Source organism: Bufo gargarizans, chromosome 11 (genome assembly GCF_014858855.1).
Source record: "Bufo gargarizans isolate SCDJY-AF-19 chromosome 11, ASM1485885v1, whole genome shotgun sequence".
NCBI classification, from domain to species: domain Eukaryota; kingdom Metazoa; phylum Chordata; class Amphibia; order Anura; family Bufonidae; genus Bufo; species Bufo gargarizans.
The window spans coordinates 66,049,251-66,075,907 of NC_058090.1; the positions used below are offsets into that span (position 1 = coordinate 66,049,251).

Consider the following 26,657-nt stretch of genomic DNA (forward strand, 5'->3'; position numbering starts at 1 on the left):
GTTCTGACAGGGATAAGTGGTTCCCTGGCCCGTTCTTCCTTTCTCCCAACGGTGGTCTCTGATTTCCATTTCAATGAAGAACTTGTCCTTCCATCACTGTGTCCCTCCCCTTCACACCCTAGGGAAAGGGAGTTAGGTCATTTGGCCATTGTCAGGGCTCTGTCTGTTTATTTGCCAGCCTCCAGTTCCTTCCGGCATACAGGCTCTCCTTTGTTTTTGTCTTCCCAGAGGGTCCTCGCAAGGCAACGGCGGCCTCCAGGGTGGCAATTGCACTTCTGCATTTGTTTAAACATGCTGCACCCGGGGCAGGGTTCCACCCTTCGGTGTTGCTGCTCATTTCACCAGAGCGGTGGACGCTCTTGGGCTCGGAAAATTCAAGGTTCGGCCGCGCAGTTGTGCAGGGCGGCTACTGTCCTCCTTCTGCATCGGCGGGCGATGCCTTTGGACCGCTTGGTCTTGCAGGCGACAGTTTTTAGTTACCTGCAGGGGCGCTTGCTCCATGGGTCTGTGTTTTTCCCTCCCTGTGGACTGCTCTCGGACGTCCCATGGTCTCTGTGTCCCCCAATGAATATGGGCGAGAAAACAAGATTTTTGTAAAACTTACCAGTAAAATCTCTTTCTCTCTCTTCATTGGGGGACACAGCACCCACCCAATATTGTTGTTCGGCCACAGTTGTGGCCATTGCTGGTTAGAACCTAGTTCGGTTCTTGGCATTGTTGCTGTTCCACGTTTTTTCGTTGATTTACTTGCTTCTCCTACTGCTTCTCACAAACTGAAGCTCTCTCTCGAGGCTGGAGGGGGTATAGCTGCCAGAGGAGAAGCTAACAGCTTTTACTAGTGTCAACGCCTCCTAGAGGACATAGCTATACCACGGTCTCTGTGTCCCCCAATGAAGAGCGAGAAAGAGATTTTACTGGTAAGTTTTACAAAAATCTTGTTTTTGCGTAATACATACCATTGTTTTAATTATCTTGTTAAAGGGGTTTTATCATCTCAAACATTGGTGTCTAGGATATGCCACCAAATTCAGATAGGTGCAGGTCCCAACTCTTGGACCCACACCTGTCTCTAGAATGGACCTCTGAATTGATTCCCACCAGGTATGGCAGACAATTGCTCCATCTTTTAATGTTCTCTGGGAGGAAGGTTATGCTCCTTAATTGGAAACCACCTAAAATCCCTACCCTCGCTCAGTAGATACAACTGATAAATACGGAACTACACATGTATAAGCTAAGATATGCAACTAGGGGGACTCCGGAACGCTTTGAGAAAATCTGGGGTGTTTGGCTTCACGCTCGATATACGTCTAGGGGTTGGCGGTGGGTGCGAGTGTTGTCTGGTGGTCGCTTAATACTGCCCACTGGGACTTCCGGTTGAAGAGACTTCCTCATGTGATCTTCTTTGATCATACTATGATGGCCCACCGCGACACCAGTGTATTGGTTCATAGTTTGTTGCCATGTGTTCTTTTCTTTTTTGGTATCCCAGTTGGGATGCTATTGTATTGTGCAAATTAAAATTGATAAATAAATGCTATTAAAAAAAAAGAATGGACCTGCAAAGTGAAAGAGAGCGCAGCATGCTCTCTGTTCAGTTCTATGGGAGTTCCAAAAATAGCCAGGCGAATGCCTTTGGCTACTGTCGGAGGAAATGCATGGAGAGCGCACCCCGCAATTTTTGCCATCACTCCATTCACCTCTATGTGACTGCCGGAAACAGCCAAGCTATTTTCGGAACTCCCATAGAAATGGAGGTTGGCCGCTGTAACGGACCGTTTCAGCAGACAAGGGGTTAAAATCTGTTTAGGCGATATGCCCCTTTCTGAGAGACAGGCACAGCTACTGCAGAACACCAAACTCCCGAACTGGATACAAAATAACACTCCAAACTGGAACCTCGCGAATAGCTGCTGGCAGACGAACAGGAAAAGCATATAATCGGCTTACACTCCTGGCAATCAGTCTCCAACAGCATACAGGGAATCCCCCCAATAACGAGACAAGGCTCCGGTGTTGAGGGTCAGCAGTGGTCTGACGTGCTGGCAGACCCAGCCTGGTTTTTATTACAGTTGTTGCAAATACAGGTCCGCCCTCAGGGTTTTGAAATACAACCAATAAGTAATTTACAACACATACAATGTAAATACAGCAACCAATCGTTCACGCCCCCAGAGGACCAGAAGGGAGACTGCGACACAGGACAGATACAACACATCCCCACAATGCATCATGGTTTCCTCCTCTCTGTCCCGGAGACAACCGAAGGCAATCCAATTATCTCTCAGGACAAAGGGAGATCACCAATACACATGTGGAGACAACAGGACAGACATCACCATTTAAACACACAATGGCACACCCCCACAGCAGACATTTAACATATCCCCAGATAGCTCAAGTCTGAGTGCATATCATTAGGTGAATGGCACTCAGAATACACGAATACAATAATATTAGCTATCTGGGTACCCTCACATAACATACAATTTAACCGAACGCATAATAACATAAAATACAATTCCACAGACAGATTTAAGCTGTCTTCTCCTTTAAAGTTACTATGGGCCATAATCCTGAGGCAAGAGGCTTTTAAACAGCCCTCTCCAAAACCCAGTGGCGAGGTTGGTTTCGCCACACATCTCCCCCCCCCCCCCCCCCCCAGGGAAGACTAACCAGATACCTGACCTCACGCCGGTAGGTACCTGAGTGAGTCTGGCAGCCCACCCACAACCCAATACTGGACCTGTTGAATCTTAGGGCCTGGCTCTGTTCTGTATGTCCCCAGCTGTTGAGTGGGCATCTGCTACTCCTTGCTTTGTGGTTCTCCAGCTTGGAGCTGTAGGTACGTGATGAGCAGAGGCCGACTGCGCTCTGCCCAGATGCCAGCTCTTCCGCTGGGGATGCCTGTGGGAAGTCAGTCTCTGGACAAGAGGATAGGGGAGGGCAGAGGCCGATTGCGCTCTGCCCTGATGCCAGCTCTTCTGCTGGCATGAGGGGGGTACAAGCCAGTCCTGTAACAAGGGGGTCGGTGGAGCAGAGGCTAGCGGCTCTCTGCCCTGATGCCAGCTCTTCCGCTGGGAAGGGATCAGTGGGTATTGCAGGCTCATCCCCTGCCCCCAGAACTCGGTTGGGAAGTAGCTGGGAAGGGGAGGGCTCGCTTACCTCCTCCTCCTGGTATCCCTGCGGAGATGGCTGGAGATCTGGTTGTTTGAGGGGGAGACCGACTGTCTCCTCTTTGGCTAAACAGCCCTGTTGCTGGGGGACAGGACCGACTGTCCCTACCCCCTGTGCTGTAAGTGCAGAGACCACGGTCCCATCTGCACAGTTGTGGGGCTTACTGTCTCCCCCTGGTGCGTTAAGCTGCTGCTGGGGAATGGAGACTAGGCTCCCAGTTCCCAACAAATCCTTCTGTTGCTGGGGGACAGGACCGACTGTCTCTGCCCCCTGTAACTCCGCCTGCCGCTGGGGAATGGAGACTGGGCTTCCAATTCCCTGCAGGACCGGTGGAGAGACCTCGGTCCCATCTCTACCGGCCACCTGGGGTCCTTCCCAGTAACGCTCTACAATATCTGCCCAGCTGAATGGGTCTGGATCTGGGTCTGTCACCTTACTGTCCTGCTGAGCCTTCCCAATGGAGTGGAAGAGATCTCGGTAGTCCTGCTCCAGTTCCCACTCCAGGGTTGCTAGGTGAGCCAGGTCTTGCTCTACCTCATGGGGGTCATCCCACTCATGCCTAGCCTCCCTCTCATAGAAAATGTCCTGAAGTCTGGACTGTGCAGGGCTCCCGAAGTCAGGCTCTGCAAAGGACTCCCATAACAACCAGGACCATCAAACTCCTCTCCCTCTGGCTTGTCATGCTCAGCTGTCCAGGGTATATATTGTGCCATATACCACCAGAGCGCCTGGTAGGCATCCTCCAGCCATAGCTCCTGCCATACCCGGTGCTCTAGTTCCTTCACCCATTCCTCCAGGGGCTGCTCTCCCAGGAAGGGCATCCGCAGGGCCACTTGCTTCTGCAACCGCTGCTCTTCACTGGGGAGACTCTCACCCCGCTGGTATTGTACATTATCCAGGGCCTGGTACCAGATGCCTTTCCTTAATGCATCCCGGCCATCCAGGTCCTCCTCCTCGTATAACACTGCTGGTTCCATCCTGTTGCTTTCAGGGTCGCTGTACTGGGACATGCGTTGCCCTTAAATTGTAGAATCCACAGAAATGGTGTCTCCTGTAGCTGTCCTTCTGGCTGTAGGAACGATCCCGCTGCTTGCCACCAATGTAACGGACCGTTTCAGCAGACAAGGCGTTAAAATCCGTTTAGGCGATATGCCCCTTTCTGAGAGACAGGCACAGCTACTGCAGAACACCAAACTCCCGAACTGGATACAAAATAGCACTCCAAACTGGAACCTCGCGAATAGCTGCTGGCAGACGAACAGGAAAAGCATACAATCGGCTTACACTCCTGGCAATCAGTCTCCAACAGCATACAGGGAATCCCCCCAATAACGAGACAAGGCTCCGTGTTGAGGGTCAGCAGTGGTCTGATGTGCTGGCACACCCAGCCTGGTTTTTATTACAGTTGTTGCAAATACAGGTCCGCCCTCAGGGTTTTGAAATACAACCAATCAGTAATTTACAACACATACAATGTAAATACAGCAACCAATCGTTCACGCCCCCAGAGGACCAGAAGGGAGACTGCGACACAGGACAGATACAACACATCCCCACAATGCATCATGGTTTCCTCCTCTCTGTCCCGGAGACAACCAAAGGCAATCCAATTATCTCTCAGGACAAAGGGAGATCACCAATACACATGTGGAGACAACAGGACAGACATCACTATTTAAACACACAATGGCACACCCCCACAGCAAACACAGACATTTAACATATCCCTAGATAGCTCAAGTCTGAGTGCATATCATTAGGTGAATGGCACTCAGAATACACAAATACAATAATATTAGCTATCTGGGTACCCTCACATAACATACAATTTAACCGAACGCATAATAACATAAAATACAATTCCACAGACAGATTTAAGCGGTGCGGCCGGTCTGTCTTCTCCTTTAAAGTTACTATGGGCCATAATCCTGAGGCAAGAGGCTTTTAAACAGCCCTCTCCAAAACCCAGTGGCAAGGTTGGTTTCGCCACAGCCGCGCATGTAGAGCTGCCCTCCGTTCACTTTGGGGGTCCCATTCTGGAGATAGGAGCAGGTCCCAGAGGTCCAAGTGATATTCCTCCAATGTCTGAGGAGAAACAACCTCTTAAAGCTCCTAGAATTGTGGCCACAGGAGAAACAGCAAGGGCTACTACCAGAACAAAGAAAATTACCTAAAAACGAACAATATTTATAGTGCATATATATCGTATTAATACATCATTTAAAAAAAATATAGGTGTATAGTAATGTGTTTTGTGGATACCCCTGTAAGAAAATGTTCTTGCACATTCAGGTGTTTTTACACCGTCACAAAGGTAATATTTTTGGGCATTACAGTGTATTACCAAATAAGCTGAAAATTTTGCAAGACACTTCAATTCTGTAAGCTGCCTGGTGAAGGTGCCAGTATGGCCCTGTAGAGGGTTGTGGTACCTACCTTAAAATAATAAACTTTTAGCATTTCTGTAATCTATCAGCAGTGCCCAGAACTTGTGGGTATTGTTTAAAGTATTCCAATCATCTTAAATCTAGCGCTGTACTATTTAATACTAACTTCTTGTCAGTCAGGAGGCCGGGCAGGCGCTCATAGCGTAGCTCACTACGTCACGCGCCTGCTCCGCCCACTTTATGAATGAAGCAGGCGGCGCAGGCACGTGACGTAGTGAGCTACGCTGCGAGCGCCCGCCCGGCCTCCTGACTGACAAAAAGTTAGTGGGGGATCTGTGGATGACACTGTTATGGGGGATCTGTGGATGACACATAAGATAAGATGCTATATATGTGTCATCCACAGATGCCCCTATAACAGTGCAATCCACAGATGCAGACCACCATTAGTTCAAAACCCACCAAAAGCACACCTTTTGGTTCAAAATATTTTTTTTCTTATTTTTCTCCTCAAAAACCTAGGTGCGTCTTATAGGGTGAAAAATACAGTAATTAATTATAACTTTTTGTGAATTGGGACATTTAAACTTGCTTTTTTTTTTTTTTTTCAATTTAAATTTAGTAGGAGTCGGAGTCGGTTCATTTTTTTCGGACTCCAGGTACCCGAAATTGCCTCCGACTCCACAGCCCTGCTTACAACACAAAAGTGTGGAAAATACCACAAAACAACCGCTTTGAGAGGTTCCTGCACTATAGAGTGCCATTAGTTTTTTTTTTTATTCTTGTATAGACGAACCAGTCTTTGCTTTACAAAATCCTTCATAGCTCAGCTCTTTTGTTTTTGTCAATGGTGATTGATGCAAGATGTGGATTTTTATGTACTTGAACTGCAAGCTGTCTCTTCTTCCCTGAGGAATCATTAAGTCTGTCCTTGTGTTTCCTAGGAACTTGCCATTGAGTTGATTTCTGTATTGCACCGATTGCTGTTAATGCGAGAGTCCTCAGAAATACAGTTGCTGGCCTTAGAAGTTGCAAAGCAAATCTTGAGTGCAACTCAAGAACATGTACAAGAGAGAAGGAGGAGTGCAGAAGGTAGGTCTTTTAAAGTTAAAGGGAAGGTGTCATCAGAAAATGACATTGTTTAAATCAAGTTTTTATGTTAAAGGAGTTATCCCATAACTAATGTAAAAAATGAAATGACATCATATAGTACATGACAATCTTTCTAACAAAGCTAGAACCAGCCCTGTACCTCACATGGATCTAGAGATCTCCTCAATCATTGGTCTGCTAGATTTATATCAAGCTGGCAGCTTAAACGGGTTGTCTCACTTCAGCAAATAGCATTTATTATGTAGAGAAAGTTAATTCGAGGGACTTTCTAATTGTATTATAATTTTCCGTATTGCTTCCTTTGTTGGCTAGATTTATTTTTCCATCACATTATACACTGCTCGTTTCCATGCTTACGACCACCCTACATCAGTGGTGGTCGTTCTTGCACACTATAGGAAAAAGCACTAGCCTATATGCATTCCCATTGTCCCAGCCACCAGAGAGAGTGGTGTTTTATCCTATAGTGTGCAAGCACCACCAGCACTAATGGATTACAAGGTGGTCGTATCCATGAATATATTGTATAATGTGATGGAAGCAGTTGAAGGATATACTATCTCCTCATCACGCCCCCTCTCTGTTGGTGTCCATTAAAGTGGCTCTGTCTCCAGGATCAACCCTATTCAACTAAGCATATAGCCTGATAGGGTTGTTGAAGCTGAGTAAATCGATACCTTTCTTTTTATTGTCAGTGCCAGCGTTCAGGAGAAATGAACACTTTTAGGGAGCATTTACACGACCGTATATATAAATGGATCCGCATCCGTTCCGCAAATTTACGGAAAGGGTGCGTACCCATTCATTTCAATGGAGCCGCAAAAGATGCGGACAGCACATCGTGTGCTGTCCGGATCCGTTGTTCCTTTCCGTGGCCCCGCAAAAAAGATAGAGCTTGTCCTATTCTTGTCCGCAGAATAGGCATTCTCTATATAGCGCCGGCTATGTGCTTTCCGCAAAATGCGGAACGCACACGGCCGCTACCCATGTTTTGCGGATCCGCAATTTGCAGACCGCAAAACACTTACGGTCGTGTGAATGCTCCCTTAATTTTTTGCAAATGAGCTATTGGAAAACCAGGAACCAGGCTTATGCGGTTTAAAGGGGTATTCCCATCTTAGACAATGGAGGCATATCACTAGGATATGCCTCCATTGTCTGATAGGTGCGGAGCCCACCGCTGGGACTCACACCTATATTGAGAACGGAGCAGGGAGCGCTGTGGCTGGAGGACCCCGGATTTCCCCGGGTCCGTCCACCACCAAGCGCTAATCCCCACCTCTCCCATAGAAGTGAACGGGACGTGCTGCGCATGCGCGGCCCATGCTCCCATTCATTTCTTTGGGGCAGATTTTCGGCGGCCCCATAGAAATGAATGGAGGGCGGCAGCGCATGCACAGGGGCTCCGTTCTCGATATAGGTGGGGGTCCCAGCGTCATTTGCATATCATAAGAATCGATTTTTTTGAAGAAATGACAAGACTCACAATAAAAAGAACAAGACAGATGGAAAAAAGGTACTTTATTAAACATGGATTCATGAAAAAAAAAAATTGGGGTAAATTGCTAGTGACAGATTCCCTTTAAGGACATTCCACATTATTAAGTAGGCCACAGGTTTAAGCAGTATGGGAAAGAAAAAGGATCTCTCTGCTGCCAAAAAGCATCAGATGTGCAATGCCTTGGACAAGGTACAAAAACATTAGATATTTCTCAAAAACGTAAGCGTGATCATCGTAATGTGAAGAGATTTGTGGCTGATTCAGAACACAGACGGGTTTGTGCAGATAAAGGCATAATGAGGAAGGTTTCTGCCAGACAAATTCATTGGAGCTAAGAGAGCAGTTGCTAAAATGCCATTACAAAGCAGCAAACAGGTATTTGAAGCTGCTGGTGCCTTTGGAGTTCCGCAAACCTCAAAGTGAAGGATCCTCCAGAGGCGTGCAGTTGTGCATAAACCTACTATTCAGCCAACCCTAACCAGTGCCCACTAACAGAAACGGTTGCAGTGGGCCCAGATATACATGAAGACTAATTTTCAAACTATCTTGTTTACTGATGAGTGCCGTGTAACCCTGGATGGTTCAGGTGGATGGTTGTTGGATGGCCACCATGTCCCAACAAGGCAGCGACATCAGCGAGGAGGTGGTGGAGTCATGTTTTGAGTCAGAATCGTGGGGAGAGAGATGGTATGTTCCTTCAGGGTTCCTGAAGATGTGAAAATTACCTCGGCAAAGTATGGTACAAAAACAAGAACCATGCCTTCCTTAGTAAATTCATCTTCATGCATGACAATGTGCCATCTCATGCTGCAAAGAATACCTCTCAATCATTAGCCGCTATGGTCATACAATAAGAGAAACTCATGGTGTAGTTACCATCTTCTCCTGACCTCAACCCTATTGAGAACCTTTGGAGTATGCTCAAGCAAAAGATCTATGAGGGTGGGGGCAGTCCACATCAAAACAGCAGCTCTGGGAGGCTATTCTGACATCCTGCAAAGAAATTCAAGCAGAAACTCTCCAAAAACTCACAAGTTCAATGGATGCAAGAATTGTGAAGGTGATATCAAAGAAGAGGTCCTATGATAACATGTAACTTGACCTGTTAAGATGTTTTTGATTGAAATAGCTTTTGATTTCAGTAAATGTGACCTCTTAATGCTACAAATTCAACAAAACACCATTTTCAGTTCTTTACAGCCTATAAAATGTTTTGAAACTCTGTTGTGCAGAATAATTTGGAACACTGCATTTAGAGTTTTTTAATTTGTGAAAAAATACTGTTATCATTGGGAGGTTTTTTCAACAAAATGTTATACTCCAACAATTCATGACTTGAAAATGATGCTGACTGTCATTTGCATCGACCATTTAGGAAAATCTGAGAAAAATATAATTAATGCATAATGCATAATAATTGTGAACACACTGTATAGATAACACAGGATCCACCATTCACAGTAGGTGATGTCAAAGCTTATCTACTCCCTCCTGACCTCTGCACAGATCACAGAACAGGCCTAGAAAACTATCCCATAGGATTCAATACATCCTATCCAGACTCCTGTGTCTATGGTCCATGTTGACTGCCGTAAAGCATCTCTCTTAACAGCAGCTCAGGCAATATGGCCGCCCCATAATCATGTTTAGTTGTGTTTTGAAGACCTGTTGTATTATATTTTAACTAATTTGTGGAAATTTGTATTGGAGCAGGACATTGAAAAGGCATGATCATTAACTGAAGGTGTCTAGAGAACAGAACAAATATTGTATGTTTCACAAGAGGGGTCAGCATAACTTTATTGACATCAGTGTTCATGATTTGTTTCCATTTTCATTTAGTCGACGATGGAGCTGAGGAGAAGGAAACATTACCAGAGTTTGGGGAAGGACATGATACTGGTGGCTTGGTGGCTGGGCGTTCCCTAGTACTTGCTGCATTGGAGTTATGCCTTTGTATCCTCATCAGACAATTACCCCAGCTCAGTCCTCGCCTCTCAGGAAGTATTACTGGAAGACATGCAACAAAGCAACCTCTATCACATGATTCAAACTTGCTCATTTCTGCTTCTCTCAGCATTCTAGCAGAGCTGCCGTTCCTCTGTTCTCCAGAAGGTGAGTAAAAAAAATTGTCGAACTTGGATGCACTTGCTGACTACTGAAAGGGGTTATTCATGATTCATGTCAAAACTGAAAATCAGACATCATATATCACATAACAATACCTGCTACAATCTAAAAAAATAAAAGTTAGAACCAGCCATGTACCTCACATGGTTCCAGAGATGTCCATATTCACTGTCCAATTGCTCTGCTAGATTATCTTCAGCCTGGCTGCTCAGGGGATGTGTCCTTTCTGCTGCAGCTTTCTTCCTGCAATTGCCACAGCTTCTAGCAGAACATATTGCCAGTGGCAGTTGAAGATGTAACCTTAGGGCATGCGACCTGCTCAGTGAGACAGACAAAAAAAAAAAAAGGAGAAGAACTAACAGGAGGTGGCGCTATACGGATACATTTTATTAGATAGCTCACTGACTATAGTACATTTTTAATTACATGCAATTACAAAAGTATTTAGATCCAGGGGCTGGTTTCAAAAATGCAGACTGTACTTTGTGACAAAACCTCCTTAAAGGGGTTATCCAGGAATAAAATAAACGAAAGCCTTTTTACACCTACTCATGGTGTAATAAGCTGCCACTTATTGAATGTGTTTCTGCCCCATCCCAACTCCCATTCAACTGAACTGGAGAAGAAGCTGTAATCACACTGCACCGCCACTACAGTGTAGATGGCAGGACACGGCATGAGCACCACGGCCCCTTCAAACAGCTGATTGGCATTGGTGCCAAGAATTGTGCCCTCACCAATCTGATATTAATGAACTATCCTGAAAATAAATATCATGAAACCACCTTTAAAAACAAGTTACATTGCATTGCAATGAGTATAAAAATAATTCCCAGATAACACCTTTAAAATGTGACTTAGGCTTACAGGTATTTAAGATCATATGTGACGGAACATGATTTTTATATAATTTCCTAATGTACTTTCCTAGGCTAAATTGTTTATAGGGGGCAGGCAACATAATCGTAGTATGTACCCCTGTAGCAGGTTGGAAAACTGTAGACCGCCATGTATGATGCCTGTAGACTGCAGATTGTCTTTAAACATTTCTACAGAGTTTTTACAAGATGAAGGAAAGTCTGAGGGAATGTGTTAATGGGGAGATGAGCACTGCCAGAGGGGTCTAACAGCAGCTTTCTTCCCTCTCCCCATTCACTACACATGCATGTCTATGGGAGGATTGGGAGAGAATATCTGTAAAGAATAAATCAAGGCAACTGGACGTACTGTAGATTTCTTGAAAACGTTTCACTCATTCTTCCAACGAGCTTTCTCAATTCTGCAATTCTGAGTGATTGTACCAAAAATTCTGGGAATAAATATGTAACTGAATCCACATCTGGTAATTAGACCCAGCATGAGAGAGAAGCCTGCTGCCAACAGCTCTTTAATGTGTGTGGCCAGTTTATGTTCAGATTAGATAGATGGCTAGATAGAATAGACAAGATACTTAAAATAGATAGATTAGATAGTAGTAGATGGGTAGATTTGAAGGGATAGATTATATTCGATTTGATTAGATAGATAGATGAGAAAGATAGATAATTAGACAAATGAGAGAGATATAGATAAGGTAGGTTGGTTGTTGGATTCAGATCCTGGTATCAGTCTCCTACATAATCGCTATATATAATAATCTCCTTCTACAGGCAGCGTGTCAATCCTTCCTACTCTGCTATACCTAGTGGTGGGTGTTTTACAGTACACATCTGAAAAATACCCTGATGGGCGTCTGTCCCTAGCAGTAACCTCTGTTTTGCAAGCCTTAAAAGCTATTGTGTCATCTCCAATGTCGCGAGTAGAGAAAACCAGAGCCTCATGGAACAGTCTTCTACGCAGTTCTGCATCCACCACGCTTCTGTTCTGGGATTCAGGTATGCCTTTTTAAAATTACAAACCAAATTCTCACATCTAAGACTGTGCTTATAATTGTCGTTTGCCTGTCATTTTTTCCAGATGAAGAAAAGGACAGAATAGCCCTGCTGACTGCTTTAACAATATTCCTTCTGTCCGCTAATCCAGAGGTGATGTGCGAGCCTGGATTGCAGAATGCCTGTATACAGAGATTTCGTTATTGCACTGACAGCAAGGACCCTAATGTAAGCTGTAGCAGGGATACATGGGCATTTCTTTCAGTTTTCACCTTTTAAAATTGCTTAGAATGTGCAGAAGTTCTTTCTGCAGTGGTATGAATCTCAGAAATGAAAATTACCCTAAAGTGTAACAGCCATTCTATTTTTTTGTATAATATTGTATAATATACTAGCAGAAGGACCCGGCTTCGCACGGGTATATTTCATCTATTTCATTTAATGATTTTTATAATGATTGGCTATGGTGTTGCGCTGTGACATGCTGCGACGCAACACGGCACTCGCAAAAAAATTCATCCAAGATGGATTTTTCTGTGACTGTCGCCTCATAGTCGCAGCATGTAGCAGCGCAACACCATAGACTATCATTATAAAAATTGTCGTGTGACATCAATGTCGCAGTGTAGTTGTCCCCTATGTGCCGTGAGACATATTGTCAAGCAACACATGTCATTGTGTAGCCCTAGCCTAAAGCTGACCTACAGCAGTGAAGAAAAATGGCTGGTTTGTTATGGAAACCTGCGAGCTTCTATTGGCTGATAAGGAACATGTGACTCTGTGTATGGCAGTTGGGATTTGAAGAGAAAGATTTGCATGCTTGTATTTGCTAATGTAGGTAAACTTTGGGGAATATCTCAGGAACGGTATGTCCTAAAGAGCTGAGACCTGGTCTCAAACCTTCCCGGACACCTGATGTACCTGTGTGACAAATTTGATGAAGATCGGTTCAGTTGTTTGGTCGCGCATAAAGAACAGACAGTTGTCGGGACAGACATAAACTCATTTTTATATATATGTAAGAGACTAGCAGAAGGACTCTGCTTCGCACGGGTATATTTAATCTATTTCATTTAATGTTTATGTGTGTTGTTGAAAGATATTGACAGTATCTTCCATAACAATGACCTCTACAGCACCCCACCTCCTTAACAGTTAACTCCACAGCCCCCCACAGCAGCCCATCCCCTTAACTTTGACATTCACAGCAGCCCGCCCCTTTAACAGTGAGTTTCACAGCACACCACTTCCTTGACAGTGGCCTACTCAGGGGCCCATCTCCTTACCAGTGACCTATACAGCACCCCGCCCCTTAACACTGACCTTTATAGGGGACCGACCCCTTATCTGTGACCTCTACTGTTCCCTGTCTACTTAGCAGAGACCTCCACTGTTCCCTGTCCCCTAAGCAGAGACCTCCACAGCACCCGTCCCTTTAAGTGACCGCCACAGTACCGCATTGCCTTAACAGTGACCTCCACAGTACCCCACTCCCTTAAGTGACCTCCACAGTACCCCGCTCCCTTAACAGTGACCTCCACAGTACCCCGCTCCCTTAACAGTGACCTCCACAGTACCCCGCTCCCTTAACAGTGACCTCCACAGTACCCCGCTCCCTTAACAGTGACCTCCACAGTACCCCGCTCCCTTAACAAGGACCTCTACAGTACCCCGCTCCCTTAACAGGGACCTCCACAGTACCCCGCTCCCTTAACAGGGACCTCCACAGTACCCCGCTCCCTTAACAGGGATCTCCACAGTACCCCGCTCCCTTAACAGTGACCTCCACAGTACCCCGCTCCCTTAAAGGGTTTCTACCACTTCGTTTTCACATAATTAGGTGTCAGACACTATCCGGTCTACCTTCACAAGATGCCGCCGCCCAGCGCGTCCCTCCAGCCCGCCCATCTCCTCTGGAATGCGATCAAGCGGACGACTTCTCGCGCATGCTCCGTGCGCGTCTGTATTCGGCGCATGCGCAGTGAATGTCCGACCGCTTCCCTGCTCAGACATCTCCACTGCGCCGATGACGTCATAGTGCTCCATCGGCGCAGGCGCAGTGGAGATGTCTGAGCAGGGAAGTGGTCGGACATTCACTGCGCATGCGCCGAATACTGACGCGCACGGCGCATGCGCGAGAAGTCGTCCGCTTGATCGCATTCCGGAGGAGACGGGCGGGCTGGAGGGACGCGCTGGGCGGCAGCATCTTGTGAAGGTAGACCGATCCTCTAGGTGCTAATGACGCCCCCATAGCACCTAGAGGGTCATTAGCATATCAATATAAGTTCTTTTTTTTGCGAAACGGCTGCCCCAAAAGCTATTATATTAGGATTGTTTGGCAGAGCAGACACTAGCGGATCGCTAGTATCTGACACCTAATTATGTGAAAACGAAGTGGTAGAAACCCTTTAACAGTGACCTCCACAGTACCCAGTGACCTCCACAGTACCCCGCTCCCTTAACAGTGACCTCCACAGTACCCCGCTCCCTTAACAGTGACCTCCACAGTACCCCGCTCCCTTAACAGTGACCTCCACAGTACCCCGCTCCCTTAACAGTGACCTCCACAGTACCCCGCTCCCTTAACAGTGACCTCCACAGTACCCCGCTCCCTTAACAGGGACCTCCACAGTACCCCGCTCCCTTAACAGGGACCTTCACAGTACCCCGCTCCCTTAACAGGGACCTTCACAGTACCCCGCTCCCTTAACGGGGACCTCCACAGTACCCCGCTCCCTTAACGGGACCTCCACAGTACCCCGCTCCCTTAACGGGGACCTCCACAGTACCCCGCTCCCTTAACGGGGACCTCCACAGTACCCCGCTCCCTTAACGGGGACCTCCACAGTACCCCGCTCCCTTAACGGGGACCTCCACAGTACCCCGCTCCCTTAACGGGGACCTCCACAGTACCCCGCTCCCTTAACGGGGACCTCCACAGTACCCCGCTCCTTAACGGGGACCTCCACAGTACCCCGCTCCCTTAACGGGGACCTCCACAGTACCCCGCTCCCTTAACGGGGACCTCCACAGTACCCCGCTCCCTTAACGGGGACCTCCACAGTACCCCGCTCCCTTAACGGGGACCTCCACAGTACCCCGCTCCCTTAACGGGGACCTCCACAGTACCCCGCTCCCTTAACGGTGACCTCCACAGTACCCCGCTCCCTTAACGGTGACCTCCACAGTACCCCGCTCCCTTAACGGTGACCTCCACAGTACCCCGCTCCCTTAACGGTGACCTCCACAGTACCCCGCTCCCTTAACGGTGACCTCCACAGTACCCCGCTCCCTTAACGGTGACCTCCACAGTACCCCGCTCCCTTAACGGTGACCTCCACAGTACCCCGCTCCCTTAACGGTGACCTCCACAGTACCCCGCTCCCTTAACGGTGACCTCCACAGTACCCCGCTCCCTTAACGGTGACCTCCACAGTACCCCGCTCCCTTAACGGTGACGTCACAGTACCCTGCCGCCTTAACAGTTTTCTCCACAGCAGCCTGCCACCTTAACAGTAACATCCACAGTGAACGCCCCTTTAACAGTGACCTCCACAGCAGCTTCCCCTTTAATAGTGGTCCCTGCCCTTTTAACAGTAACCTCCACAGCGGCCTGCCCCCTTAACAGTAACATCCACAGTGCCTGCCCCTTTAATAGTGGCCCCTGCCCCCTTAACAGTGATCTCCACAGCGCCCTACCCTTTTAAGGCTAGGGCTACACGACGACATGTGTCGCGCAACATTTTGTCGCACCAATGTAGTGCAATAATTTTTATGATGATAGGCTATGGTGTCACACTGCGACATGCTGTCACTGCGACATGACAGTTGCAAAAAATCAAAGATGTTTTTTTCTGTGACTGTCGCATCATAGTCGCAGCATGTCGCAGTGCAACACCATAGACTATCATTATAAAAATTGTTGTGCGACATCGTAGTGTAGTTGTGCCCCATGTGTCGTGCAACACATGTCGTCATGTAGCTCTAGCCTAAAGCTGACCTACAGCAGTGAAGAACAATGGCCGGGTTGTTATGGAAACCTGGAGTGTGTATGTGGAGACTAAGGGCCTACGAGCTTCTATTGGCTGATAAGGGACATGTGACCGTGTGTATGGCAGTTATGATATAAGTGTAAGACTTGCAGGCTTCTATTGGCTAATCCTGGTATTTTTTGGGGAATATCTCAGGAACGGTACGTCCTAGAGAGCTGAGACACGGTTTAAAACCTTCCCAGACACCTGATGTACCTGTGTGTGCAATTTGGTGAAGATCGGTTCAGTCGTTTGGTCGCACATAGAACAGATAGATGTCAGGACAGACAGAAACTTATTTTTATATTCTGTATATTTCACCCCATAAGATCCTTTTCCCCCCCAAAGTGGGGAAAAATTACTAATGAGTGTTTCCATTATGGAAGCGCTCATTAGTACCGGAGGACCAGGAAGAGGTGAAGGATCTGTACTCACCGCTTCCTGGTCCTCCGCTGTCGACTGTGCAGGGCTGCACACAGCTTGAGTCGCTCTGTGACGACAGCCGGATGAAGAGGATCGCGATGGTGAGGAGCTGTGACGTCCAGGAGAGGTAAGTGATTGTTTTTATTTTTTCATTTGAAGCAATAGGGGGCTTATAAAGAGGCAATGGGGGCTAATAAATAGTCAGTGGGGGTTTATAAAGAGGCAGTGGGGGCTGATATGAGACTAAGGCTAGTCAAAAGAGGCATGGGGGCTGATCTTAAAGTTTAAATGGGGTCTTATTTATATTGGAGCTCATATCTGAGGTCTGATTGGGGGTCGGTAACTTTTGGGTGTGAGCTGAGGTCTGATTATGGGTCTGATCTGAGGTCTAATTGGGGCCTTATTAACATTGGGGTCTGATTAACATTGGCGGACTGATTGCTGGTCTGACCTGAGGTGTAATGAAAAATATGTTTTTCTTATCGTCCCCCTCTAAAACCTAGGTGAGTCTTATGGGCCGGTGCCTCGTATAGGGTGAAAAATATGCTATAAGAGATAGGAGCAGTGATAATAACCATTTTTGTAATATACTTTAATTAATAAAATCATACATTTCTACTAGAAAAATAGCTCTAAAGTGGCCCATTTTGAGCCTTAGCAAAATCCATCCGTCTTCTGTTTACATAACAGTGGAGACCTGCTCAGCATTGACTGTGTTATGTAAACAGAAGACAGATGGGTTTTGCTAAGGCTCAAAATGGGCCACTTTAGAGCTATTTTTCTAATAGAAATGTATGATTTCAGTAATTAAAGTATATTACAAAAATGGTCGGCATCACTGCCCCTATACATTACAAAAATAAAAATAGAACGGCAGTTAAAGTCTGTTTCAAGGGTGACGAAATAAATTATTTTGTGCAAGAGAATGTGGTCAACTGCAGCATTTCAAAAAAGAGGAAATCCTGAGTCTGATAAAAGTATAATAAAATGTACTAATGCAATAGTAGATAGTTTTAATAGTGCCGCAGTCAACAAGTAGAAGTGTAATGTCAAGTTCCATTTCTAATCTTGTTAATTAAAAATATATATATATTTTTTTTTAGGAGCAGTTAAAATGCTACCGTCTGATCTTGTCGATTTTCCAGCATCCTGCTCATAATGTTGTTGCCCCATATATTTGTGACTTGGCACCTCGTGTCGTACATCATTTAAGTCATGCAGATAGCAGAAAACCTCAAAGCCAGGCTGAGCTTTTAGTCCTGCAGGAAGGTGTGCGACTGCTGCAGGCTCTTATCACTGCCAGTCTGGAAGAGAACCGTAAGTGTCAGATTTGTTATATAGATGCAGCTTTTATTAATCATTGATATTTTATATCATTAGGATAAGTCCTGCTTTACCATGCTCCATCTTAATTTGTACCACAGTTTACCTACTAAAACTGCAAGTAAATCTGCATACCTTAGTGCGGGGATCAGCAACCTTCAGCACTCCAGCTGCTGTGAAACTACAACTCTCAGCACGTACACTTACTTGGCTGTTCTTCTAACTCCCATTGAAGTGAAGGATTCTGAGAGTTGCAGTTTCAGAACAGCTGGAGTGCCAAAGGTTGTTGATCCCTGCCTAAGTATGTTGATTGAAATGCAGATCTTGCAGAATGTTAACTATTATTAAGTTAATAATAATATTAGACTTTAAACTCTTAGTGACCACCCATATGCTTTTTTACGGTGATCACTAAGGGGTTGTAGGATAGATCGCTGCCTATTCTTAGTGCTCTCCATGACAGCCAGGCTTCTGGTCTAATGGCCGACTGCTTTTCCGGACACCAACAGTTCCCACCAGGTCTCTTTGGCTCAACGTTATCCATTCAAAGGTTTTTAATGTTTTAATTGATTTATTATTGAGATACACTTTCTACACTTTATCACACTTGATTGCCAATCATGTATATTTTGTGATTTTGCACTGTATTAATCATGTTATGGAATTTGTATGATCATGTTCACAGCTATGGGGGTTTGAATTATGAAGATAGATGAATTATACTTCTTATATGGTTATATTACTTATGCACTTGCACCTTATTATTATTGTTATATATCAATTTGGAACTCTGCTAATTATTTGCACTATTTATGTATGCTGATTTGCAAATGTTATTCAGCTGGCCAAAGGCTCCAAAGAGAGAGCTAAAACGTTGCTGCTAGATGGGTGAATAAACCATCCACTTTTTTGCATCACAATTTGGAGTGCTGCCTTTCTTTCTTTTCTCTATACATTTGGGATCTTGGTCTCAGGTCCCCAGGAGGATTTGCACCTCTGCTTATTGTGTGCTGCTTTTTTTTCTTTTTCTCTACATGCAGTACAGACCAAAAGTTTGGACACACTTTCTCATTCAAAGAGTTTTCTTTATTTTCATGACTATGAAAATTGTAGATTCACACTGAAGGCATCAAAACTATGAATTAACACATGTGGAATTATATACATAACAAAAAAGTGTGAAACAACTGAAAATATGTCATATTCTAGGTTCTTCAAAGTAGCCACCTTTTGCTTTGATTACTGCTTTGCACACTCTTGGCATTCTCTTGATGAGCTTCAAGAGGTAGTCACCTGAAATGGTCCTCCAACAGTCTTGAAGGAGTTCCCAGAGATGCTTAGCACTTGTTGGCCCTTTTGCCTTCACTCCGCGGTACAGCTCACCCCAAACCATCTCGATTGGGTTCAGGTCCGGTGACTGTGGAGGCCAGGTCATCTGGAACAGCACCCCATCACTCTCCTTCATGGTCAAATAGCCCTTACACAGCCTGGAGGTGTGTTTGGGGTCATTGTCCTGTTGAAAAATAAATGATGGTACAGCTAAACGCAAACCAGATGGAATAGCATGCCGCTGCAAGATGCTGTGGTAGCCATGTAGGTTCAGTATGCCTTCAGTTTTGAATAAATCCCCAACAGTGTCACCAGCAAAGCACCCCCACACCATCACACCTCCTCCTCCATGCTTCACGGTGGGAACCAGGCATGTAGAGTCCATCCGTTCACCTTTTCTGCGTCGCACAAAGACACGGTGGTTGGAACCAAAGATCTCAAATTTGGACTCATCAGACCAAAGCACAGATTTCCACTGGTCTAATGTCCATTCCTTGTGTTCTTTAGCCCAAACAAGTCTCTTCTGCTTGTTGCCTGTCCTTAGCAGTGGTTTCCTAGCAGATATTCTACCATGAAGGCCTAATTCACACAGTCTCTTCTTAACAGTTGTTTTAGAGATGTGTCTGCTGCTAGAACTCTGTGTGGCATTGACCTGGTTTCTAATCTGAGCTGCTGTTAACCTGCGATTTCTGAGGCTGGTGACTCGGATGAACTTATCCTCCGCAGCAGAGGTGACTCTTGGTCTTCCTTTCCTGGGGCGGTCCGCATGTGAGCCAGTTTCTTTGTAGCGCTTGATGGTTTTTGTGACTGCACTTGGGGACACTTTCAAAGTTTTCCCAATTTTTCGGACTGACTGACCTTCATTTCTTAACGTAATGATGGCCACTTGTTTTTCTTTACTTAGAATTTGTATTTTGGCAAGAAAAAAACTAACAGTCTATTCAGTAGGACTATCAGCTGTGTATCCACCTGACTTCTCCACAACGCAACTGATGGTCCCAACGCCATTTATAAGGCAAGAAATCCCACTTATTAAACCTGACAGGGTCACACCTGTGACATGAAAACCATTTCAGGTGACTACCTCTTGAAGCTCATCAAGAGAATGCCAAGAGTGTGCAAAGCAGTAATCAAAGCAAAAGGTGGCTACTTTGAAGAACCTAGAATATGACATATTTTCAGTTGTTTCATACTTTTTTGTTATGTATATAATTCCACATGTGTTAATTCATAGTTTTGATGCCTTCAGTGTGAATCTACAATTTTCATAGTCATGAAAATAAAGAAAACTCTTCGAATGAGAAGGTGTGTCCAAACTTTTGGTCTGTACTGTGTATATATATATATATATATATATATATATGGTGTTTTTAGTTTCTGGTTTTGATATTATTAATAAGTCATGTTATCTTTGTGTTCTGCAGGTCCCCTCATTGTGTCTATGGTATTCCATCTACTCATCTCTTTTCTTTTGGATGAAAATACACTCTGTTCTGCATCCCCATGCTCCAGAGCTCTTCATGACTTTGGCCTTCAAAATCTTACGAAGTTTGGCACTAGCCATCCGGATCAGTTTCGTCATCTAATGAATTCTTCCACAGCACTACGCTCTCGCCTAGAGGCTGCTCTTCGAGGAAATCAAGAAAGCCTCAAACCTAAACCTCGTGTTATCAGGGGAGGGGGGCAAGGTTCCCCAAGCATCCAGCTAAAGACAAACTTTTTGTGAAATCTCCTCCACTCCTTGCAGCCTTAATGCTTGCTCACAGCTTTTACAATTAATATCAGAAGTGCCTGTGACACAGAGAAGACATGCAGGTCTTTCAGTTAATGAAAGGAGTGAAAGTTTTTCAGTATGTGACAAGTTAATACATCTTAATAAGCCGATGCCTTAACAAACTGGTTGTTTTTTTTAAATGTATTAATGTAACACTTTCATTGACCTAGTGGTTTCACCTGATGCATTAAATAGCAGTTTCTCAAGACCATTTCAATACTAAATTACTCGAATTGTAAAAGTGCAAATGTAATAAAGGGCGATTAAAGGAGGAATAGGCAAAAATGTTGGTGTAGAACCATTCTCCCTAGAATGAAGTTGCGTTTCTCTGCTTTGCACTTGGTAGCACTTTTATATATGGGATACATATGTAATAAGATGGATTTCGTGAACATAGCACATACACTGCAGAAAAAATATCAGCAATCCAGGCAATGACATATTGAAGAATACTATCAAAATTTCTGTTTTGCACTGCCGTACCGAATACTGTGTCCTGCTTTTAGTTGCAGAACTACTACTTCTACGTTGTGTTTTTTTCCTGTACTGCAATTCATTGCTAAGTTAACCAAAGCAAAGCATTTAGTCCATTACCTGAATCAACCTTTTGTAGTGTGATTGCATTAGGGATATTATAAGGGTTAATGACTGACTACAGCGTGTAGCATTTTACTTCATTTTAGTTTATTGATAGTTGTAGTTTTCTGATACGTCAGGCTCCACCACATTTTTGACTGTGTAATGCACATCAAGGGTTACCATATACAGTAAGGCTATGGAGAACACCAGTCTCAGCTTTTACTCTCTACAAAGCATTGTGCCCCCTTTTGTTTTTGGAGTTTGTGGGACTTACGAGCCCAATAACCTTTGCTTATCAGATATGTCAGTAAATAGAATATCTTTAGCTGTGTAATATATCTTCTTAAAATTTTTTGCCATTTTATTTACTGTTCAGTTTTTTTACCCTGTTTTGCAATAAAGCAGGGTTTTCTTTTTGTGCTTTGTGATCACACATAGCCTAAAATGACAATCCACATCAGTGTTTTCTTGGATAGTCACCAAAGAGAGTAACTGTTGTTGATGGATCTGATTTTGGATGACAACATTGTACTCTTCAAGGCTGTGAGCCTGATTGGCTTGTTTGCAGCCTTGCTTTTCTTCAGGTTATGCTCACACACAGTACAGCTTTAGTACAGTTCATTAAAGCAGCTTTTTAACAGGAAAAAAAAACAGGAGGGGATTCTAAAATTAAAAAGAAAAGTTCTAAACTTACTCTTTGTATCCTGTACCAATGTGGACATATATAAACTGTACCCAAACTGCATTATGTGCCAGGGTTCAGACTCTGGGGCACTCACCTATGTGAAGTACTGCAGTCACCTAACCCACCTGGTAAAGCAGCTGCCGGCTATTGATACCAAAGGGAGACATGGCAGTATATTTCTGTCTCCTTTTCCCTCAACGGAAGTTTTGAAAACAGTCAAAGATGGCTGTTCAGCTGTTTCCACAGACATGAATGCACCAAAAATCATTGTTCCTATGCAGCAGATCGTACTGTCTAAACAATGATCTGCTGTGTAGGTACAGTCATTTTCTATGGGAACAAGCTTGTCCTCATAGAGCAGAGGTTATTGCTGCATGTAAAGGCGGGTTTACATGTCCCAATAGGCAGATTATGGGGAACGAATGTTCCTGAAACGCTCGTTCCCGACAGTAGTCGATCACCCAATGAACAAGCAAAACGTTTGTTCATCAGGTGAAACTGTCGATCAGGCAGACAATTAAATTATCGTTTCTGGGCAACAGATTGTGCGGTCTAAACGAAGATCTGCTGCCCAAAAACAATGCAGCTGTATAAGGACAATCAATCGCAGTTGCCGTCACTCGTTCTCATACTGTGGAGGTGATCGCAGCCCTCATCCCCGCTGATGATCAGGCAGTTATCTGGAATGTCTGCTTCATTCCTGATAATCTGCCAGATCATCAGTCCATGTAAAAGGACTTCATAATCAAGAGATGCATATGTCCTGCTTTTTACTGTTTAAAGTAGCAATATATTTTCTACAACAGAATAAAAGTAAAACCAGAAAAATATAATGAAGATATTTCCCAAAGATGTACATTTGCTGACTATGTAGCCAATGTTAATGTGGGATGGAGCGTTTTTTTTTTCTTCCATAAAATGAAGATAACTGTTAAATTGTCTAATATTGTGAAATCCGTTCTGCATGCAAAGCATACGATTGTAACACACAAAAATAACCTCTTCAATTCTACTGTGAATTTACATTAGTATGCAAAATAACTGTGATCTCCATTTATTTTCTTACAGTTTTAATCCTATGCTTTAATTGCACATTTTTACGAATATTTTTTCATGTTCAAAATTGGCAACACTAGATGAAATGTCTGTCTCTGTGTGTTTTGTGTACCTGTCCTAATGTTCATACAATTGCATGTGGTGTGAATATAATGCCGTGTTATTAACTGTGAACAATGTGTCTGAGCACTGACAAAACCAGATGTGATTGGTCTGCCAGCTGCTGCTATGAGTTTGTGTACTGTATTTTTCGTACTTTTTAAGTTTGTATTTTTAATCCTTTCTTAAACACTACACCCGAATAATGGTTAAACTGAACCCTGATGCAGTTCTAAGAAGATTCCACTTTTAAATAAAGTTGCATTAACATACACACTTTTCCGTGTTTTATTCTACAGGTCTGTCTTCTGGCCAATCCAGGGGACATCAATATGCCTACAATGCATTTTTTAAATATTGCTTGTTCTCTACAGGTACTACACTGTCTAATGCATACATTTAGGGTGAGAAAAAAGTCCCTATTATTATTAATAATTATTATTAAAGCACCATTCATTCCATAGCGCTGTACATATGAAAAGGGGTATACATACATAATACAGATAATTGCACTAAGCATGAACAAGACGAGTTACAAACTGGTACAGAAGGAGAGAGGGCCCTGCCCGTGAGGGCTTACAATCTACATAGTATGGAAGAAGGACATAGTAGGTTAGGGTGAAGCTGGTCATGGCGGTATAGAGGCAGCAGGGTCACTGGTTGTAGGCTTGTATGAAGAGGTGGGTTTTTAGGTTTCTTTTGAAGGATCTGACTGTAGGTAAGAGTCTGAAATGTTGGGGTAGTGAGTTCCAGAGAATGGGGGATGAACGGGAGAAATCTTGAAATTGATTGTGGAAAGAGGTGATAAGAGGAGAGGAGAGAAGATGGAGGAGGATTGAAGATTGCGTGTGGGGATGTATCAGGAAAGTAGCTCAGAGATGTACGGAGGGGAAAGGTTGTGGACAGCTTTGTATGCATTTGTTAGTATTTTGAACTGAATTTGTTGGGCAATGGGGAGCCAGTGAAGGGATTGGCAGAGGAGTAACAGGGTGAGAGGTGGATCAGTCTTGCAGCAGAGTTGAGGATAGATTGGAGTGGGGCAAGAGTGCTAGATGGAAGGCCACAAAGGAGAATGTTGCATTAGTCTAGGCGGGAGATGATGAGGGCATGTACAATTAGTGTCGCAGACTCAATGTTGAGGAAAGAGTGGATGCGGGAGATGTTTTTGAGTTGGAGGCGGCAGGTGGTGGAAAGGGCTTGGATGTGTGGTCGGAAGGAGAGGGCATAATCCAAGTCAGCAGACTTAGTTGACCGGGCAGAGTGTGCAGCCATTGATTGTGATAGATAGGTCTGTTAGGGGTTGAGCAGGATGGGGGAAAGATAATGAATACTGTTTTATCCTTGTTAAGTTTTAGAAAGCGACAGGAGAAGGAGGATATGGAAGATAGGTATTGTGGGATTCCGAATAGTGATGTTTGGACCAGAGAGGTAGATTTGTATGTCATTAGCATAAAAGTGATACTGAAAGCCATGGGACTCTATGAGCTGTCCTAGGCCAAAAGTGTAGATAGAGAAGAGCAGGGGTCCTAGGACAGAGCCTTGCGGGACACCTACAGAGAGGTAATGAGACGAGGTGGTGGGAGACTCTAAATGTCAGTTCTGTGAGGTATGATGTGATCTAGGAGAGGGCCAGGTCAGTGATACCAAGAGATGAGTTTGTAACAGAAGGGAGTGGTCGACTGTCAAAGGCAGAGGACAGGTCAAGAAGAAGGAGGACAGAGTAATGTTTTTCTCTGGACAAAGCAGGTGGGTCAAGTGAAGGCTTTTTGAGGATGGGTGTAATGGTAGCATGTTTAAAAGCAGAGGGGAAGACACCAGAGGTTAGTGCTAGGTTGAAGAGATGAGTTCGGGCTGGGATAAACACTGTCGTGAGGTTAGGGATGAGGTGGGATGGGATTGGGTCAAGTGCACAGGTGGTGAGATGTGATCTGGAGAGTTTTTCTCCTGTAATGGTGGAGAAGAGGACTGAGCAGTTGTGTAGAGGGTCTGTGGGGACTGTGCACTGAAGCTTTCTCTAATGTTGACGATCTTTTGCTTAAAGTATGTGGCAAAGTACTCAGCTGAGAGGGGAGGGTGGGATGCGCTGGGGGACAGAGAAGGGAGTTAAGTGTTAAAAAGTTGTTTAGGGCTGTGGGACAGGGAAGAGATAAGAAAAGAGATGTAGGCCTTTTTTGCATTAGCAAGTGAGAATTTTAAAATGAGGAGGGATTGCTTGTATGCGGTGAAGTGATCCTTAGAATGGGATTTCTTCCATTGCCGTTTTGCAGCTCTGGAAGCTTATCTGAGTTTTTTTTTTTGTCAGGTTGGCATGCCAGGGTTGTCTGTTGATTTTTTTGGGGTTTTATTGTGTGTGAGGAGGCAACAATGTCCAGAGCTGTACTTATTGTGGTGTTATACAGGGTGGTGGCAATATCTGGGTCTTGGAGGGAACAAATGACAGAGTGGGAGAAGAGAATTAGAAAGCAAGTGAAAGTCGAGATGTTTAAGGTTCCTGTGGGGGGGGGGGGGGGGTTAGTGTGTGGACCGGGGGAGCAGCAGAAGAGAAGGTGAGTAGGTTGTGGTCGGATAGAGGGAGAGGCGAATTAGAAATGTTAGATAGGGAGCAGAGGTGTGAAAAGATAAGATCCAGAGTGTGACCATCTCTGTGGGTGGGAGCGGAAGACCACTGTAAGAGGCCGAAGGAGGAAGAGAACGATAGGAGTTTAGAGGCGGCTGAGTGGTGGGTGTCAATAGGGATGTTGAAGTCACCCATGATGATAGTGGGGATGTCGGCAGAAAGAAATTGTAGGAGCCAGGTGTTAAAGTGGTCAAGAAAGATGGTGGCTGGGCCTGGGGGGCGGTAAATGACAGCTACTTGGAGGGAGAGTAGATGCAAAAATAGTGTACTTTAAATGAAGTGAGCATAATGGAGGGTGGCAGCCTGGGTTAGGGGGGGGGGGGTGAGTGAAATGAAAACCTCTATAAGAGAGTGCAGCAGGGGAGGAGGTGTGAGACGGTGTCAGCCATGTTTCTGTGAGACCCAGAAAGGAAAGTTTTTGAGAGATGAAGAGGTCATGAATGTAAGACAGTTTGTTACAGACAGAGAATGCATTCCATAATGCTCCTGCAAGAGGAACCAAAGGAGCAGGGGTCAGAGGAATGGTTATAAGGTTTTGGGGTTGCAGAAAATTGTAGGAGGT

General features: G+C 44.8%; 1 protein-coding gene across 1 annotated transcript in view; it reads left to right on the top strand.

Moving 5' to 3' along the window:
- The window catches only part of HEATR5A (HEAT repeat containing 5A), a 154,185-nt gene extending 130,433 nt beyond the window's left edge, over positions 1 to 23,752 (top strand). Inside the window, exons 30-35 of the mRNA XM_044271730.1 lie at positions 6,509 to 6,656; positions 10,021 to 10,293; positions 11,958 to 12,182; positions 12,265 to 12,407; positions 17,737 to 17,950; positions 20,710 to 23,752. Coding sequence (XP_044127665.1) covers positions 6,509 to 6,656; positions 10,021 to 10,293; positions 11,958 to 12,182; positions 12,265 to 12,407; positions 17,737 to 17,950; positions 20,710 to 21,011 — 1,305 coding nt within the window. The 3' untranslated portion in view covers positions 21,012 to 23,752. The remainder of the gene's footprint in view (positions 1 to 6,508; positions 6,657 to 10,020; positions 10,294 to 11,957; positions 12,183 to 12,264; positions 12,408 to 17,736; positions 17,951 to 20,709) is intronic.
- The last annotated feature ends 2,905 nt before the right edge of the window (positions 23,753 to 26,657 follow it).